Source organism: Phycodurus eques, chromosome 3, assembly GCF_024500275.1.
Source record: "Phycodurus eques isolate BA_2022a chromosome 3, UOR_Pequ_1.1, whole genome shotgun sequence".
Classification (NCBI taxonomy): domain Eukaryota; kingdom Metazoa; phylum Chordata; class Actinopteri; order Syngnathiformes; family Syngnathidae; genus Phycodurus; species Phycodurus eques.
In genome coordinates, this window is record NC_084527.1 from 8,198,446 (window position 1) to 8,216,525 (window position 18,080).

An 18,080-nucleotide genomic window follows, 5' to 3' on the forward strand; every position below is an offset into this window, starting at 1 on the left:
AAAACGCAATGGTTGAGTTGAGTTGGGGTTATCACTTACTAATACTGACTTTAAGCCAGAAGACTGTTAAAATATAGATAGTGAACATTATAATGAATATAGAGTATGCCTAAAGAACATACACACAAAATATAAATGCAATCTAATATAGATACAGTACACTGTACGTTATAAAGGTTAATATTGTTTATGGTTCGTAACTCAGAATCCAACCACAATTAACGCAAATATTAGTATGAAATGTAATCTAGTCAGGCTTCACTACGGAGGCATATTAATTGCACTTTCTAAAATAATGATCAGAGGTAGTTTATTTACTCAACTGCAGAGAGTACCAGCCATTTATTTGAGAAATTTCTTTTTCACACAGGCCTCATGAGATGAGTTGTTATTAAAAAAAAAAAAAAAAAAAAAAAGACAACAACTAAACTTGACATCACTGTACAATGTATCCTTTGTCTTGGATCAATTCGAGGAACACGCTGTGATACTGCTGTGATGTTGCATTGCATCCCACAGCGGAAATGCCCAATGTACCGCTTGGCACGTGGCTATAGTTAATTTAATTAAGAAGATTACATTTAACTTTTTGTATTTCAATCCAGAATATTTGTTTGATTAATTTAAAAAAAAAAATCACAATAAAAATGTTTTGATACTGTAAATAGAACATTTATATGTATTAAATATTACGTAATAATTTAAATGTCGTATTTTGTGTTTAGTGAAAATCCAAATTTATAGTTTATAATCCAAACAAACCAAATTAAATAATAAATGCTTTGCCGCGTTAAATAATATTCAATAAATTACATGTATTTCTTGTTTAATCAAAATGTTATGTAATTTTTGGTTTAATACAAAACATTTTATTAATTTCAACAATAGATTTATATATAAATTTATATATAAATTATATATGCATAAAAATTAATTACTTAAGTAATTATTTCTGTTAATCAAAAACAATATTTTATTTTGTCAATTCAATGTATTATAAATTTATATATACATATATTGTCAGTAATTCAACTTAACCCATGGTTCCACATTTTAATTTTATTATTATAATTTCTTTATTTTTTTTTCATTTTTAATGGCAGGGAAAAAATTTAGCGTTTAGGTGAGTGGGTATTAATAGAGTCACGGGCTGCATTGGAGCGCACACCACTATTTGAGGAGTCACACTGTGAAACACATGTAACCTTTTTAAAAAAAAAACATCTGACACCTGGCTTTCATTAGGGCAAAAATGTGATCACCAGTAAATTTTCAGTTTGAACAATCCTGCAAATTATAAAGCAATAACTCCCGTCTGCAAGAAGAAAGGGAGCCAAAAAGGCTCTGTTGGCCTTCTGAGAAAGATGACTAACATAACAAAGCAGGACCTCCTGGCTTTGTGAACTTCCTGTGGGGAAGTATTGAAACCAAATCAGGTTAGACCACATCTGCTGGCTCCATACGGCACGGATCGCTTTCAACGCGGTTCAAAGGGCAGCCTTTTTAGTCCCCCCCTTGCAAAAGTCGCGACGGGGGCAGCTGAGAACACGGTGCTAGCATTTCAGATTTACAAGCATACTTTTGGCTGGCTTTTATAGACAATTAAGGAGCACGCCGGCGATCTGGTGGCCATTTTGTTAAATTGTTTTAATTGTTACGGTACTTTCTGTGTGTCTCGTCAGTGGTGGGGAGCCCGGGGGCGGGCGATGTAACCACGAACTAACACCCGCAGAGGCTGGCCTCGCTTCCTTGTCGCAGTGGAGCTATAGGAACACACACAGGAAGGTGGGCACGCCAAATGACTGTACCACCATTTTGTATCCGTCCACCTCCACTATTTTTTAATGACTGTTAGGGGAAAGTAATCATGTGGCCAGACACTGAGAAACAGCAGACATTTTTTCTGGGGAGGTAAAAAATGCGCTATAAGAAAAAAACACTAATACAATGCCTTTAGTAAAGTCTGCATCTGAAAAATAAATGCCTTCCTCAAATAAATTCCTCCCTTTCATCAGGGCGAAAAAGCAGATAGTAAATGTTACTACTTCAGTTCTTAAACGCTATTGTTTACTCATGAACATTAAAGAGTTAACTGCTAAGCACAGGTGAACGCTGTTGCTAACCAAAACAGCAGCACCTAAAGATGAGGCCAGGTCCGACAAATAGATGGCTCCCTTTTACCATCAGAAAAAGAAAAACAACAACATTGTGTTATTAATTCAGTTCATTGACACTTTTGTTCACACACGTTATAGAGTTTGAATTTGAACTGTTGCAAACCAAAACAGCAGCACCTACCCACATGTAAACAGTCTCAAATTAATTGTAGTGTGAAGTCTTACTGCATGTTGTAAACGAGTTCCAATTGCAATTACGTCAGTTCACGGACGCTAATGTTCACACACGAACAGCAAACAGTTAACCGGTGAGACCTTTTGAACTCTTTTATTAAACAAAACAGGACCGCCCACCCCCCCCCCTCGACACAAAGGCGACCAGTCCAGGTTGTATCCCATCGCTTGCCCAAAGCCAGTTTAGACCGTCACCCTAATGAGGACAAGCAGGGGTGTCAACAGGGGGTTCTGTCTGACAGGGGACCCCAACAATGAAGTACAGTGAACCCCCGCTATTCGTGGGGCCAGACCGTGAAATACCAAAAATCCGCGGATAATTAATGCATTTAAAATGTTTTTTTGAATAAGAGGGTATAAACCCACAATAAGTGTTTTCGGGATTGCCCCCCCGCCCCCCAAAAAAAAAAGAAAAACAAAAAGAACAAAGAATACAAATTAAAAAGAAATAAATAATATTGATGAGAAAACTATAAAATAACCTCTGCCCCCACAACTGAAACTTCAGCCACCTCAGGCAAAACTGTCTAGAACCGCCACTGCATGTCCACCTCACTAACTTTGACCAGCCTGTCTCTTTGTCTGTTTTAACAGCTAAAAGTCATCTTTTGGGAGGAGCGAGGTCTCGAAAAACAAGCATCATGTTGTTTCTGCAGCTCCAGCTCCACTGGAGGAGAAAATATGAAAGGGGAGAAAAAAGTGGGCTTTCTCGCCCCCCTTTGGGCCCGCTGGGAACCGCCGAGACCGCCTCTGGATTAAGCCCCCGCCTTTAAACTCCAACAAGAAGGCAAAACTTCAAAAGAGCCCGTCGGCCGTCGGGGCTCCGCCCTCGCGCGCCCCGACGGCTTCACAAAGGATTTGCCGACGTTCGGGAATTCCGCCTCCGCTTCCTTTTATAGCAGCACCCCCACCTCCGTGGCCACGCCCAGCCGCACACAAAGTCCTCTGTGACGACACGTGGACTCCGCCCACATCGACAAATAAGGCTCGCTTGCCCATGTAGGGCAAACAATCGGCGCGCGAGTGCCCCTTTTCTCTTCCTTGTCGGGTTTATATGATCGGAGAGGCTCGGCGAGGCAGGTCGGAAGCGGTGCGAACATGGCCGAGCGAGTCCAGCAGCCTCCAGCCAAACGGCTCTGCTGCCGGCCCGGCTACAACCCGGCGTGTAGGCAGGGGCAGCGGGCTGGAGGAGCTCTGTGCGGCGGCGGTTCGGGCTCCGTCGCGGGGCAGAGCGGAAAGACCCACAACCCGGAGTCGCTGCTCGATATCGCGGCGCGCCGAGTGGCCGAGAAGTGGCCCTTCCAGCGGGTGGAAGAGCGCTTCGAGCGGATCCCGGAGCCCGTCCAGCGCCGGATCGTATACTGGTCGTTCCCGCGGAGCGAGAAGGAGATCTGCATGTACTCGTCGTTCAACGCCGGGGCCGAGGAGAGTGGAACTAGCGGGGACAATAACGACGAGACCCAGCTGCCTTTCTTGCGAGGTGTCACTCTGCTGGAGGGCGGCTGGGTGGACAACGTACTGCAAGTCGGTGAGTGCCAATCAGCACCAGTGCCAGACTTTTTTTTTCTTCTTTCTATTCTAGTGTAAACAATGCCGGGTATTTCCACGTAATAGTAGCCCACTTCTCCTTTGCCCCGAGCCCCCCCTTTGGAAGCTTATATAGCACTTTGTTCCTATTTTTCTGCCTTTGCAGCTCTCCCCCCACCAGCACCAACCGATCCACAGACAAAAGCACCCCTATATCTTTTCACCGCTGGCTAAATAGACAATATTTAGAAAAGAAGAGGGTGGGAGGGCTAGGGCGATTTAAAGCCACAGTGCTTCTATTTTGGTTGCCAAAGAGCCTTTCTGTCTTTCTCTTGTGTGTCAATGCCAGGACGTATGTGGCTGCTGGATGCAAATGATTCACCTAGTTTTATGACGAGGGAGTAGGAAATGTGGGCAAAGCAGCCCCCCCACCCCCCATCATATTTCACCAAGCGCGTTGGACTCGGAGCTGTCAATTCCACTCCACACCCTTGGAAGCCGTTCAGGATTCTAATCCCATTACCCTCCCCTGGTTCATCTGAATCTGAACGCATCCCGCAAACAAGATTTTATGCATGATCTTCCTCCTCCTCCTCCTCCTCCTCCTCCTCCTTCTTGGCTCGCTGTGCCTCCAAAGAATCTGCGTGCGGAGATGGCTGGAGCTCTTGTGGGCTTGGAGAATGTGCAGTGCACAATAGTAGCCATGGAGCAGGCAGGCAGACAGGCGGGCAGCTTTCCTCCTCCTCTCCTCTTCTCCTCTCCTCCGTCGCTGGCCTGTTTACCAGATTCCCCACTATTACACTCGTATTGGGCGCTCACACCCCAGGGTTGGGGCTTTGGGACCCGATTGAAGGCAGAATTAAGGATAGTTCTCCAAATGCCAATCATTGGACGGGAAATCTCTCTTTGAATGTTCTGAACTCCTGTTTCCAATGCCAGACCGTGTGGATGTACCCCCGCTGCCCGAAGCGGAAGAAGACGACCATGACTTCAGCTATAGGAAGTTGAGCTACATCAACAAGGACCTCCATTTTGGCAGAATGACTCTGTGCTGCATTCTGGTCAATGGAGCACTGGCATGGAATCAGAAGTTCAGAACATCTAAAGACGTTAAAAAAAAAAAAAGACAATTAATGGACTAGTTGATCAGTAATTTTCACAACAGTCCATCCAACGACACCTCGTCAGATGTCCATCCTGAGATGGGAGCACTTTCTGAATGTTCTGAACTCCTGTTTCCACGCCTCTTTGCGTGGATAGAACCTCGCTGCCCATAGCTGACGTCATTCGCCGAGTTTAGCCATCCGTGTTGTGTCAATTGCTTCAAGACGCGATGAACCCACAATCAATCGGAATCATTCTCAACAATCAATTAATAGTGTAATTGGTTACCATGCCTGTCCTTTGTCTATAAGTGTGTGTGTGTGTGAGAAGAAGAGGGTAGGCTGCGGGGTGGGGGTCCACGCATGGGTTTGCGTCCTCGTCTGCACGGGCTGTCAGTCTCATCCGCTCACAACAGAGGCAAGGATGACAGGCGAGCACGCAGCAGGAGGACGACGGCGTGTTATGCTGATTGCAATTTTCGCTCCAGTTTTTTTTTTTTAATTATTTATTTATTTTTTATTGCAAGCGGGTGAGGGATGTACTGTGGTTGGTGATAGAAAAGAAAGCCACGGAGGAGAGGAGGAAGAAAAAAATGATAAATAAAAGATGCAATCTACTCCAGGGGACAGGCAGCCACTGGAGGATGAGGGGCTTAAAAGCAGGGCAGCATGGGGTAGAGAAAAAGAGGGGGGGTGGTGGTGGTGGTGGTGGTGGTGGAGGGGGCTGTCAGCCACATCACACAGCACATGTATTGGCCCATCACACACACATATACAGTGGCCTGAAAAAAAGTGTTTATCCGAGTGTGTGTGCGCGCTGTCACAGGGGCGGGATTCATTGCTGATGATGAAAGACAGTAGCGCAATAGAATGGATGCTGAGGTTATTGTATGAGCGTGCGTGTGTGTGTGTGTGTGTGTGTGTGGGAGGAGGAGGCTAATATACTTGAATGGATCTGCTGTCGCCGTACTCCTCTCCTCCTCCCACAGCCATAAAACTCTCCATATTTGCTCCCCTAAGGCCAACTACCAGCCCCCAGTCTCCTGTGATTATTTATCTTTTTCTCAAAGACATTAATCACCCCCCCCCCCCCCCCCCATTCCCCTCTCCATCCATCCTTTAGTGTACATATATCAGACCGGTGGAGGTGATTGGAAAGAGGAAGAAGAGGGTGGGGTGGTGGTTGGCCGCGTTTCATGGGAAGAGCAATAGACTGGGTGATATCAGGGAAGCCCGCAGGAGGAGGGTGGGGTATTGAAATGGTGATTGCAGGAGAAAAAAGTAACGGATGGCGAGCGAGGGAGATGGATGACTCGCTCACTCCCCCCCCCCCCCCCCCCGTGCGTGTGCTCATCTGTTCCGACGCCAGCCCTCTTCAGATAAATATTCATACGGAAGCGTTAGCCGACGGTCCATCGTGCCGTGCAGCCAGTGATGAATATGTCAGGTGGGCTACCTGTGCTCTTAAGAGCTTCTTCATGTACGCTTTGCCGGCTAACAGCTTGGAAATTCGAGTAAAATGGGCTTGAAAAATCCAGAAGACTTAAATGATTAAAATAGCAAGCGTGATTTTTTTTTTTGTATTTTTAAAATTCTCCTTATAAATACAGTGTTCCTATTTGTTTGCGCCCTCACTTTATTGCTGTTTTTTTCCCCCCCCGTGGAACGTATCTGTCCCAGAAATCCTTGCTATGTGGTGGAAATCTGCGGTTTATAGCCATGGGATTTTACTGTATATTTACTTACTGTATTGCCCCCACGTTGTAAAGAAGAGCCATAGTAACAATGTACTTTTCAGCCATCTATTCACACGGGAGCTGCTGTCAGCCGCAGCTCACGTCCAGCCACTCACACGCCGATGTCACGCCTCCCCACTAGGGCCAGCCTCTTAAATGACACTCCAATACATACAGTATGTGCTCTATACAGTTTATGCTTGGAATTTTTGTGTTCACATGTTTAAAACACAATTAAAAAGTGTTTTAATAAGCTTCAGTGTGTTTAAAGGGTATAGAAGGGGTTCATCTATATTGTGGATTTAAAAAATACATATATATGTGATGACAACTCTTGCACAGGAAATGGAACTATATGCTAAAGTATACATGCAGGGTTTCCTCGGTTTAATTCCATTCCAGCGGCAGTGATGTAACCCGTATTCGTCAGAACACATCCACACTGTATCACTAGCCTATGCTTGCACAGTAGCACAGTCATTAATTACTGTAAATAGTTGTATAACAAAACACTCATAGGCCAAGAATATAAAACAAGTCAAATTAAAAACAATATATGGGACGCTTAATGAGGGTGCCTTCATGTGCCGTGTGGTCAGGTACTCTTACGCTGCTGCGCAAACTAGTTCATTGCGTGACTTTCGTAACCTTGAAACCTTGTAGGTCAGGAGCATCATAAACCGAGGACTCGCTGTCGTCGTGCTTATGTTTGCAATGTAAAAGAGAAGTGTAAATTTACTACAGTAGCAGAGACGTAGTACTAAAATTTTGAACCCTCATACACAAGGGTACATTAATCATGTATTTGTGGCTTTACGATTCATAAAGTCACAGATTTTTCTTTTTTAACCCTATCCCTAGCTAGTCATCGAAAACCTTTGCTTATATATATATATATATATATATATTTTTTTTTTTTTGCGCTCTGTTTGGAACACACATCAAAGCCCTTAATAGGAATTGGTGTCAAGGAAGTGTGTTGATCGACACATCTCTACTGAGAGACAAGCTTTGATTGTCGGGGAGGAACTAAGTTTCGCTTGGGTTGTTGGTGGAAGTTAGGGTGAGTCTTTGTTGCTTGGGTATGAATTTGCGCATTTCCGAGCATTTTTTTTTTCTCATCATCATCATCTGTAAGCCACTTATATTTAAGGGTAGTGTTGAAAGATGAGTTTGAAATGATTTTTGAAGTGTTTTGGGATCATAGACCGGACCATCGCAAAAAAAAAAAAAAAAAAAAAACCTTCAAAAAAAAAAACCCATCAGAATTGGTAAGTCAACCCCGCGCAATTGAACGATTGGATATCCCTGAACAGTGAGTCGTTCTGTGCTGGACATACAGTATATTGTACTTAATCACATTTATTAAACAATTCAAATATATATTCATAGTTAGAGAAGAATCAGGTTGCTAGAGAAAGAGGATGTGGGTGAGAATAAAAGCGAAAGTGTGGATATTTTAAACGAGGCTTGCCCGCTTCGGTCACATTTTGGCCATAAGCTTCAACTTTTTCATCCGCAGGTACATTATAAATTATAAAAATAGTATTGTTGTATACTTTATAATGTATTCGTATGGCTTGGTGCGACGCGGCGGCCTTTCCGCGTCTCGTTCCCTTAAAACCCGGAAATGTGTTTTAATCATGTGTGAAAGCTTTTGTGTGTTTTGATTGGCTAGTTGCTACATCGCGCAACTATGATTCATATTTTGAATCGCCGTAAAGTCATTGGCCAACTGATCGGCCGCAAGTGAAAATAGTTGTAGAACCCCGCATACTGTACGAGAGTTCATCCGGGTTCGGCCTCATCGCGCTTTACTCTATTCAAAATACGCGAGGACGTACACTTGGTGCACGTATTGCCAACTAATGGCCTGGAGTGCACATTACAGCGTTTTCAATCGTTTGCGCAGGTCTATCTTTACTAGGTGGTTGTCGTTTGAATGTACGCTGAATGAAGATCATCCCTGAACGGCCTGCGTTCCAGCTTTGGCTGTCGTATCCATGCAAAAAGGTTCCGAAAACATCCGCCTCTTCGTAGCTTCTGTTCCGCGCCCCCCTCCCCCGACAACCCCCTCCGCCCTTGTGTAAATTAACCTTAGCGGCTCTTCGTGGCCGAAAAGGAAGGCTAGCATTATGATGCCCCCGTCCTCTAATTATAGAAGTCTAATCCTATGGCTTTGGCGAGGCATGACAAAGCATGTTTCCACTTCATTACCCTCCTTCCTGTTTTTAGTCCTCCAGACTGGGTCAAGTTCATCCCCTCTTCTCCCATTCATCTACTGTCCTCCTCCTCCTCCTGCTGCTGACCCCTCGCGCCTGTATTTCTTCTCCGCAGCCCACCCCCTTCTGTCTGTCTCCGGGGCTTTGTGCCCGGAGGTAAAAAACACACACGCAGATATACATACACCATGCCGCCTCCTCCTTACTATCCTGTTACCGTAATGTCCCCAAGGAGCGACAGACATAGTGATGCCTGGCATATGTCGCTCCCTGCAATGTCATTAGGCCGCATGCTGCCTCTTTCCCTTGTTAGGCAAATTCCTCTTATGGAAAAAGACGTGTCATTTTTATCAAGCAGCTGCCCCAAATTTGAATGACTTGGCTTTTTTTTTTTTTTTTTGTGTTTTCTTTTGTTTTTTTTGTTGATAAACTTAGACTAAAATAAAAATAGAAAGTGCCCGTAGTGGCTCGTCTGAACCACGTCGCCTTACAAATATCGCTCGGTAGCAGTGGTGCCTGTTTGAGTGTGAATGTCATCCTGCTCCGGTTCAATTTATTTCTGCCAGGGTGTGTGTGTGTGTTTGTGTACGTGTGTGTGTGTGCACGTGCGCGTGTGTGTGTGTGTGTGTGTGTGTGCCAGCTCGTAACTCAGGTTAATTTGCTCACGCTCGGGAGATTCTTAATGAGGGTTCTGTGTCATCTACTCCACTCTCAATTTCTTTTTTTGTATTGTATCATGATGTCAGTCAAGTAACAGTCACGCAGGTGGTTCCCTGTTGTTGTTTCCCCCCCCCCCCCCCCCCCCCCCCCCCCACGTTTTGATGCTGCCACTGTGGTGATAAAGTTGGGGTCATTTTTATATACAGTTAAGGCCGAAATTTGTCATAACCTGGACAAATTTTGAATTAAAGCTACTTTGTAATGGTGGGATGTCTCTCGTATTTAGCTACTAATGACACAAGAAAGTGGCAAAGAAGTTACATTTAGAGTTTAATTTGAATTAAAATATTTTTGTAATTTTTTTTAACATTTTGTTAAATTTCCTTATATATACAGTCTTTGTTAGTACATATCGCATCTCTATTTATAGCTGCTAGGAATTCTCAGAAAACAATAAAGATAATAAAGATTTTTTAAATTGAAATCTCAAAACACAGGGCTGCACAGTCGTGTAGTGGTTAGCACGTCACCCTCACAGTCAAAAAGTTGTGGGTTTCAATGTAGACAAGATTTTTGGACATGCAATATCAAGCAAAACATGGAACTTAAATACGATTGGCTTTTCTACAGCTGTTTATTCCCAATGACGCATTCAATGCGGCTTGGTATTCACAGTTTCCTGTACAATTTAAAGACGAGCTGGCCCCGTACAGTGGAAAAGTGGCAAAATAATAGAGACCCAATTGATCTGCATCACTTGAGTGATGATAAAAATTCTCCTCCATTGTTGTTATTTGTTCCAAATGAGGCATTAGAGGCGCCATGGTTTTTGCTGTTTCCTGTATAATTTTTAAACTTGTCCTGAGCAGTGGAAAAGTTCTGAAATAGTCTGCCAAAATAGTAATAATGCTATCCAATGCAAGATCTTCATCATTCTGATATTATCATATCCCTTCTGAGAAAAACATGTCTGCTTACCGTGGCCACCAAGTAAATACAAGAGACCCTCGTTTTCCTCAAATTGTTTGTTCAGTGATTAGTGGAAGTACACTAAGTGTCAAAATACTCCTAAATTAACTGCTAAAAGATGCATCAAAATACACACTACCTTGTCCAAGATAAGAATTCCTACTTTTAATTGACACTATCAGAGGTTTTCATTTAAGGATAGGTTTATTACTGCTACGGCTCGACATTTCAAACATTTCGTCCACAAAGGTGCAGAATTTATGATGCGCAAGGTGCGCAAATCTTGCACAAGCACGTCGCTCGCCAGATACCGTCAGGCTGAGGTGGCTGAGGGTTTCTTTGTCTGCATGTGTTTATGTGTGGGCTGTTTTCAAGTGTGGGTCGATCTGGATCTCAGGGTTTCTTCTTCTTCCTCGTTGGTGTCGTCTTCTTTTTCTTACAATGGCTATCAAAAATAAGCCCACATATACAGCGCCTGAGCGACAGCTCAACAAGATGCTGACACAATATGATTCCGAACCTTTGGGAAATGCCTTTCATGTTATTCTAAATTAAAGGCTGTTGAGTCATTTCATGTCTTTTGAGCCATGTGCGCATATGGGGAACTAGCGAATGCAATCTGTAGAAATTGCGCGTAAATGCCAGAAAGCAGGCACTCAACTGAAATGGTGTGGAATTAATTGAAGTGGTGAATGTGAGACTTGAAATAGGAATGGTTTCAATCAGTATGTTTTTATTTGTCAATTTTATTGTGAAAATTGGGGAATTTGGAGAATGGGAATAGTTACCAACATGTCTTGAATAATGAATAGTGTTGTCACAATACCAAAATTCGGACTTTGATACCATGTCTGCGTAAAATACCTCACTTTCGAGACTGAAAACAAAAAAACAAAAAAACCTAAAGCATCAGTAAAAACAGTGGAATCGTAGTTGACAAAACATGGAACTTCAAATTCTGAGTATATTTAGTAATTCAAAATAATACTGGGCAGTGGAGGGTATTAAATTAAATTATCATATACACTATATGTAATTTCATGCCTTGTTATAGAGACCAAATGATGTGTTTTAGTTGAACGCTTTGGCGATTAAATGTACTGTGCAATGTTTAATTTCCTTTGTTTCAGTAGTCAGACTCAGAGAGCAAACTTGAGCGAGGACTTGTATCATACGGTGGATTAGATTATTTTTTTCCGCCTCTCTTTTCATAGCTGCTTCAGGTGATGTTGTTGTGTTAGCCCTAAGTCACTGAATAAAGTACGCTACAGTCTACCGGAGCGCTCTTGACCGACCTTCTTTTTTTTTTTTCACGTATAATAACGTACATATTTTACAGGAGTGACAAATAAATGGCTTGACGCAAGCACACTTAGCCACTTTTTTTTGCCAAAGATGTTTGCTAATTGACAAACTGTGCCAAAGTACCGGGACTAAAAATATGTTCACATGTTTTTTTATTTTTTTTTTAGATTTTTTATTTTTTCCGTGTGAGGTACCATGCAATCCTAGTCCTGAATGAGTTGAACAATTTGAAGTTAGAATGGTTTAAACTGGTCAATATAGAAGGAAGAGGGAAATATGTTAAATGTGTCTTAGTTTGGATATTTTATTGTGAGAATTTTAGGAAGTTTCCAAGATGTCCTGAATAAATTGAACAGTTTGAAACTGGAATGGTTTGATTCTAAAATATCTCTAGAATTTGGGAAATATTTCGTAAAATTTTCTGAATTTTACTGTGAAAAGAGGAATTTTGAGAATGTGGGAATTCTTCAAACGTGGAAAGTAGATATATAAGCTGCACAATTTGAATTTGGAAAGATGGGCAACTTTTTTTTTTGTTCGATTTACATTCACTTCAGTGGGGTTTTTTTTTTTGGGTGGTGGAAAATGTTTTGGTATGCGGAAAGTAATACCCCTAGTGTCCTTAATTTTGTGACTCTTGAAGTTTATGTGGTTTGAATTGGTGGAGTAATGCAGAAGGAGTAGAACTGGCAGAATAATAATAACGAATGCTCTTCAGCATTTACACAATAACCCTCCCGCTGCCTCGAAGGTGAGCCCAAATCCCGGATTGCGGGTCTACTCCTAGCCCATGTGACTAACCCTGGGCTTGTATCGTCATGGAAACATGGCTGAGCCCGGAGCGAGTGTAAACATCTGGCTGACCGTGAGGGACGGCGAGGGGGCAGCGGCTGCATTCATGTGAGAGACGGTCTTTAGGGAAACAACTCTCGCTCTCTCTCACTCGCTTGCTGCTTGTCTGACATTCCTGCTCCAAGAGTGAAGGTCACTTTAGCATGTTAGCATGTTTGCGCTAGGCTGTACAGTAAAATGCACAACTTTTAGGCCATGACTAGCTTTGTTGTTTTGACTTTTTTCATCGTGCAGCCGTATGCTTTATTATAGTGAGAATCTGTCAATATAAACTTCATTTTCACCCTAGCGGCCCTTGCTCTCGTCTTAAATACAGTTTTTGTTATTGGCATTGGGGATTTGTCAAATCCGTCACCGAAATATAAAAAATAAACACATTCTGATGTTAGCTTACCTTGTTGCTGTGCTTTAGCTGCAGTACTGTATTATAGCCGCAGTCTCCTCTTGAATGAAGTTTGTCTCATTGGTTGGGAAGATATGTCAAATTCGTAGCTGAAATATATCTAAAAAAATGAACATATGCTAACTGCTGTTGTTGTGCCTGAACCCGAGTATGCCTAATATTGCCTATTATGTTCCATAGTCTCCACTTTGCTGCAGTGGCCCTTAGTCTCCTCTTGATTAAAGTTTGTCACATTGATGGTGACAATTTTTCAAAGTCATCAAAAGGACAAAAATGAACACATAACAATGTTAGCTTCCTCGATTGCTGTGCAGTGATATACTCCATAGTGTTGACTTTCCTGCAGCGAGGCTTAATTTCCTCTTGAATAAGGCTTGTCCTATTGGTAGGGAAGATTTTTCAAATTTGCCGCCAAAAATTAAAAAAAATCGCACGCACCTGGTAACTTACCACATTGTGCGTTTGCTTTAGACAGTGCTTTATTATACTCCACAGTCTCCACCTTGCTGCAGCGATCCTTTTTCTCCCTTCTTGAAAAAAACTTTGTTGAGAAGATTTGTCAAATTTGTTTCTGAAATGTCAAGAATATGCCATCATTCGTTGCTTGGATCAAACAGCTGCACACTGAAGTAAACCTAGATTTCCACTTTCCGCCGTTTCTGTTTGTTAGCTCGTTTTATTCCGACTGATGTATTCAATGCAGGCTGGTTGTCACGGTTTTCTGCTGTACATTTTTAAAGCAGAGAGGAAAAAAGTCACGCCCGTACTATGCAGTAGAAAATCTGCAAATGGAACCAACCGCCACTCTTTTTTGATGACTATTTCACTATTTTCCCAACAGCTGCTTACTGTGAAGTGAGTTGAATTGAGTTTGTTGGTCAACCGCCGTGAACCAGGAAGTTGACTGATAACGTAAGACGTGGAACAACAAACACAATTATAGCAGTCCACTTTTATTATTTTGTTTCACTTTTTGGGGGAAGCATTTTAAGCCTTAGTAGTGGTCTGCCTATACTCTGTGACATACTAATTATGTATGGTCATTATGGCATTGCTAAAACAGGTATTTGCATATTGTGTGTGTGTTTATGTGTCTTGAGAAGAAAAAACATTTTGTGTGTGTGCGGTGTCTCGAGTGTGGCAATTATTCTCATTATCGTCTTCCAATCTCCTGGTTATTTTGGCAACTGGCTTTAAAATGATAATTTGCCACATTTTTAAAATGTTTTTTTATTTTGTCTGTGTGTGTCCAACGAGCAATCAAAACAGAATCGCTGCCATATGTGACAAGATAAAAAAATTTAATAAAAAAAAGAAGAAGTCATTTTTGTCTGGAAAAGCATCAGAAAGGAGGAAATGGGTGATCAAACGTGTCCCTTTACAGCGGCCCTTTTAGTCCCCTGCACACCAGACGGTCCCAGAGTGTGTGTGTGTGTGTGTGTGTGTGTGAGTGTGTCATGGCCCCCCACTCCAAGTGAATCACCCCTACTTCCAAAAAAACCCCCACATAACCCCTCCTCCTCCAAGTTCTGTTTTCCACACCCAGTCATAACTTCTCTTTTCTCCGAGACACGCCACTGGACGCTCCTTCTGCCATCAACGGAGTCCAAATGTCTCTGCCCTATTTTCAGTCTTTCCAGCCCACTGGTGCCAGCCCCCCTCCACTCGTCTCTCCCCCCGATTCCCTTCCCAGCCTCAGACATGGCTGTTTCCTCCTTAAATCACCAAAGCCAGCCTTTCCTCAGTACCACACTCCAGATGTAGCTTTTCAAAATTACCCTTCACACTAACGCATTTTCAATCCGCCATATCACTCTGTGTGTGTGTGTGTGTGTGTCCTGTTAAAATAAACCAGCTAAAGTAATAAAGCTCCTGCGTGAGTTCCTTCCCGGTCCCCCTCACCCGCCCCTTTTCCAGCTCCACTTGTCTCCGCTCCCAGACTGTGGCTGCTCGCCTTTGCGTCAGCTGCGAGACTCTGTCTAGGAATCCACTGGTGCTCCTCTTCTTCCTCGCTCCTCCCCACGAGGAAGGAGCAAGGCAGGCAGAGCAGCTCAAAGGCCCTACTAAATCCACAGTGACAGCGGCCTATTAAAAGCCATTTTTTCCCCTATTTCATTTAATGACTTTTATTGCCACGCTGCCCTTCGATTGGGCAATAATAACAAGGGAATGCAGCACTCAGCATTCTCCTATCTGATGCTCACATTATTTATTTATTTATTTTTTTGCTTCTCTCTTTTTAATGAATTCCTCTTTGCACCGATGGGCTGCTGAAATAAGCACAAAGCGGTGTGCTTACTGCGGCGAAATGTTCAAATGTATGGATACTGTATGCTTGCGATTGTATGAAGGGCCATTTTGTGTACAGTTCAACATCTTAAGACCGAACACAGTCCTGTGAACTGACATTTTAACATTCTTAAACTGTTGTCCAGTAGTAAAAATCAGGTAAGCACTGTATTAAGATGTTAAACGTTTTTTAATATACTTCATGTTAGTGAAAAAGACACATAAAAAACAGTAAAACACTTAAGTTTCACAAAACAAGCACAAAATGCCGAAGAAAATGCAACAACATCCTTTGGTGCTCCCTGTTGAAGGGCATAATAATAATTAGATGATCATTAATAGTTGATTTTGTGGAATTTATTAACTTTAGTCGGAAAGCAATTGAGTGCACTACTTGGCTGCAACCAAAACAGGCTTTGTTGATTTGGCCTTTACTAGTTTGCTGTCTAAAGAAGAGCAACATGACATGACAGGACACGGGCACAGCCAGGTCTATAACATTCAGAGACAGTATGTTTTTGTTTTGTTTTGTTTTTTTCAATCATCCTGCATGTGGGAATCTCTCTCGGAATGATCTGAACTCCTTCTAACTCTGTGACCGGGTGTTGTATTCGAGGAGTTGAGTTAGTCTGGACAAGTTTGCTGTCTCAATAATTGCCACAAGTGCCATTTATTTTTAGTCTAAACACTATTAATGTCAAAGCCAAACTGTATTCAGAGCGGCACTAAGTTTTTTTTTTTTACTGGACGCACAGATTAGCATTAGCTTCTGATAAGCGGCATGCAGCACTTACTTGATTGCACGGTGACGGTATGGACGCAGTCGGGGTGCGATCATATTTGATGTGTCCATGCGCCACATACACGAGACTAATTGACGATAGGCAGACATAAAATTCACACACACACCCGTTTTTAATAATAAGGTACAACCAACAAAGAACAGACCAACAAAGAACAGAATTTAGCAGGGATTTAAAGAAATTTAAATATATGTTCGTGTATGGTAAGTAAAAAATATAATCTAATTATGCTAAAATAATTTGTAATTAATGCAAAGTGGGACACATCCTATTATTAACAGTTATATGCAGTAGACTCCCGCATTAATTACAAATTATTTTAGCATAATTAGATTATATTTTTTGCAGTAGACTCCCGCATACTCTGGCGACCCCCGCCGATTGAAAGTTTATCCCCACTTATTAAATTTTCAACTTATTTTTTTTTGTAATAAATAAAACAAATTTTGTTTTGTCCCCCCGTTGCAGTTATAATTGGGGTCAATTATCTGCGATGACTGCAAAGACTAATGTAATTTGGCAGCATGGTGATGAAGTGCTGCCTTCGTAAGGGAAAATAGAATCCATTCTGCGGTTGCTGGGCCTTGCGTGTATTTCGCATTTCCCAGTCACATTTGTTTTGCAGTCTGGGCGCCAAGTCCTGCCTCCCCTAACGCAGCCCGTAATTGCCATGGCAACAGAATCTGTACAAACCACTGAACGAGCAGTGAGCTCTGGCCGCCCCCTGGAAATGGGCTCATTTCAGCAAGACAAAACATAGTTTCTAAACTGTGCTATAATTCTTAATCTTTTGGAATTTTGACCCAAGCATGCCACAGATATGTTATTAAAACACCTGGTAACTGTTTTAAGTTTGGGGGGGGGGGGGGTGTTTTAAGTTTGGGGGGGGGGGGAAATCACAATATATCTCCTTTAACACTGAACAGAGGCTCTCTGTGCAGGTTGATCAACATCTGTTTCCTTGCCAGAAGCAAAACTGCTTTTCCTGAGCCCAAAGGCGACAAACAATCATCTCTCGGTCGCACGTGTGTGTACATAATTGGTGTATATTTTTTCGTAAAGAGCGGAAAGTTACCCGCCGCTGTCCCACAATAATATCCCTGAAGCTAAAATGAGAGACAGTTGGCGACTCTCGACGTTTACCTTAGCGCAAAGGGCTCACCAAGAGTGTGTTCGGCGAGGCCAATACTAAAAGGTGAGGCATGTAAATGATAAGTGGGTGGATGACATTCCCGTCTGTCTTCATTCCCACGCTATCTCCTTTCTGGTCCTGCACGCACATACATGCTTCTTAGTGAATTTTTTTGTTTCTTTTTTTTTTTTTTGTCTTTGTTTTTCTTTTTTTGTTTTTTTTTAGCCGCACTCTGGTGCCGGGGCGCCACCGCCTCGGCGCCTTGGAATAAACAAACGCCAGCGATGAGGGCTTACCTGCCGCTGACCTCTATCACGCAAGCGCAGGAGGAGATAGGGGTGTTCTTCTCCTCGAGCTGTCCCAGCGTTGACCTCATCGCTTTACCGCCTACACCACCCGGAGGGATTTACTAAAGCCAAAGGGCAACATGGTCAGACTGTCCCCCCAGTGGCCAATTGCTCTACTTAGACCGCCAAGCTGTCATTATTGTTTTCCAATAAACAACCGAGCTGGCATTTTGCATGCAAAGAGAAGCAGTTCTTCTACCATATTGGCTTTTGAAGTCTTTTTGCTGGAATAGAAATGCAATGAGGAATCTTAGCCAGATTTAGGGATAAAGACTGAAATCAGTTTACAGTGAATGCCCTTTTTTTTTTTTTTTTGCAGGGATATGTTCTAGACCCACTCCCAAAAGGTGAAAATATACATGTCTATCAAGAGCGTTCTAC

General features: G+C 42.6%; 1 protein-coding gene across 1 annotated transcript in view; it reads left to right on the top strand.

The window, feature by feature from the left end:
• The first annotated feature begins 3,422 nt into the window (after positions 1 to 3,422).
• Positions 3,423 to 18,080, top strand: part of LOC133399901 (zinc finger SWIM domain-containing protein 6) — a 73,750-nt gene continuing 59,092 nt past the window's right edge. The window contains exon 1 of the mRNA XM_061671896.1: positions 3,423 to 3,879. Within this exon, the coding sequence (XP_061527880.1) occupies positions 3,450 to 3,879 (430 nt within the window). The 5' untranslated portion in view covers positions 3,423 to 3,449. The remainder of the gene's footprint in view (positions 3,880 to 18,080) is intronic.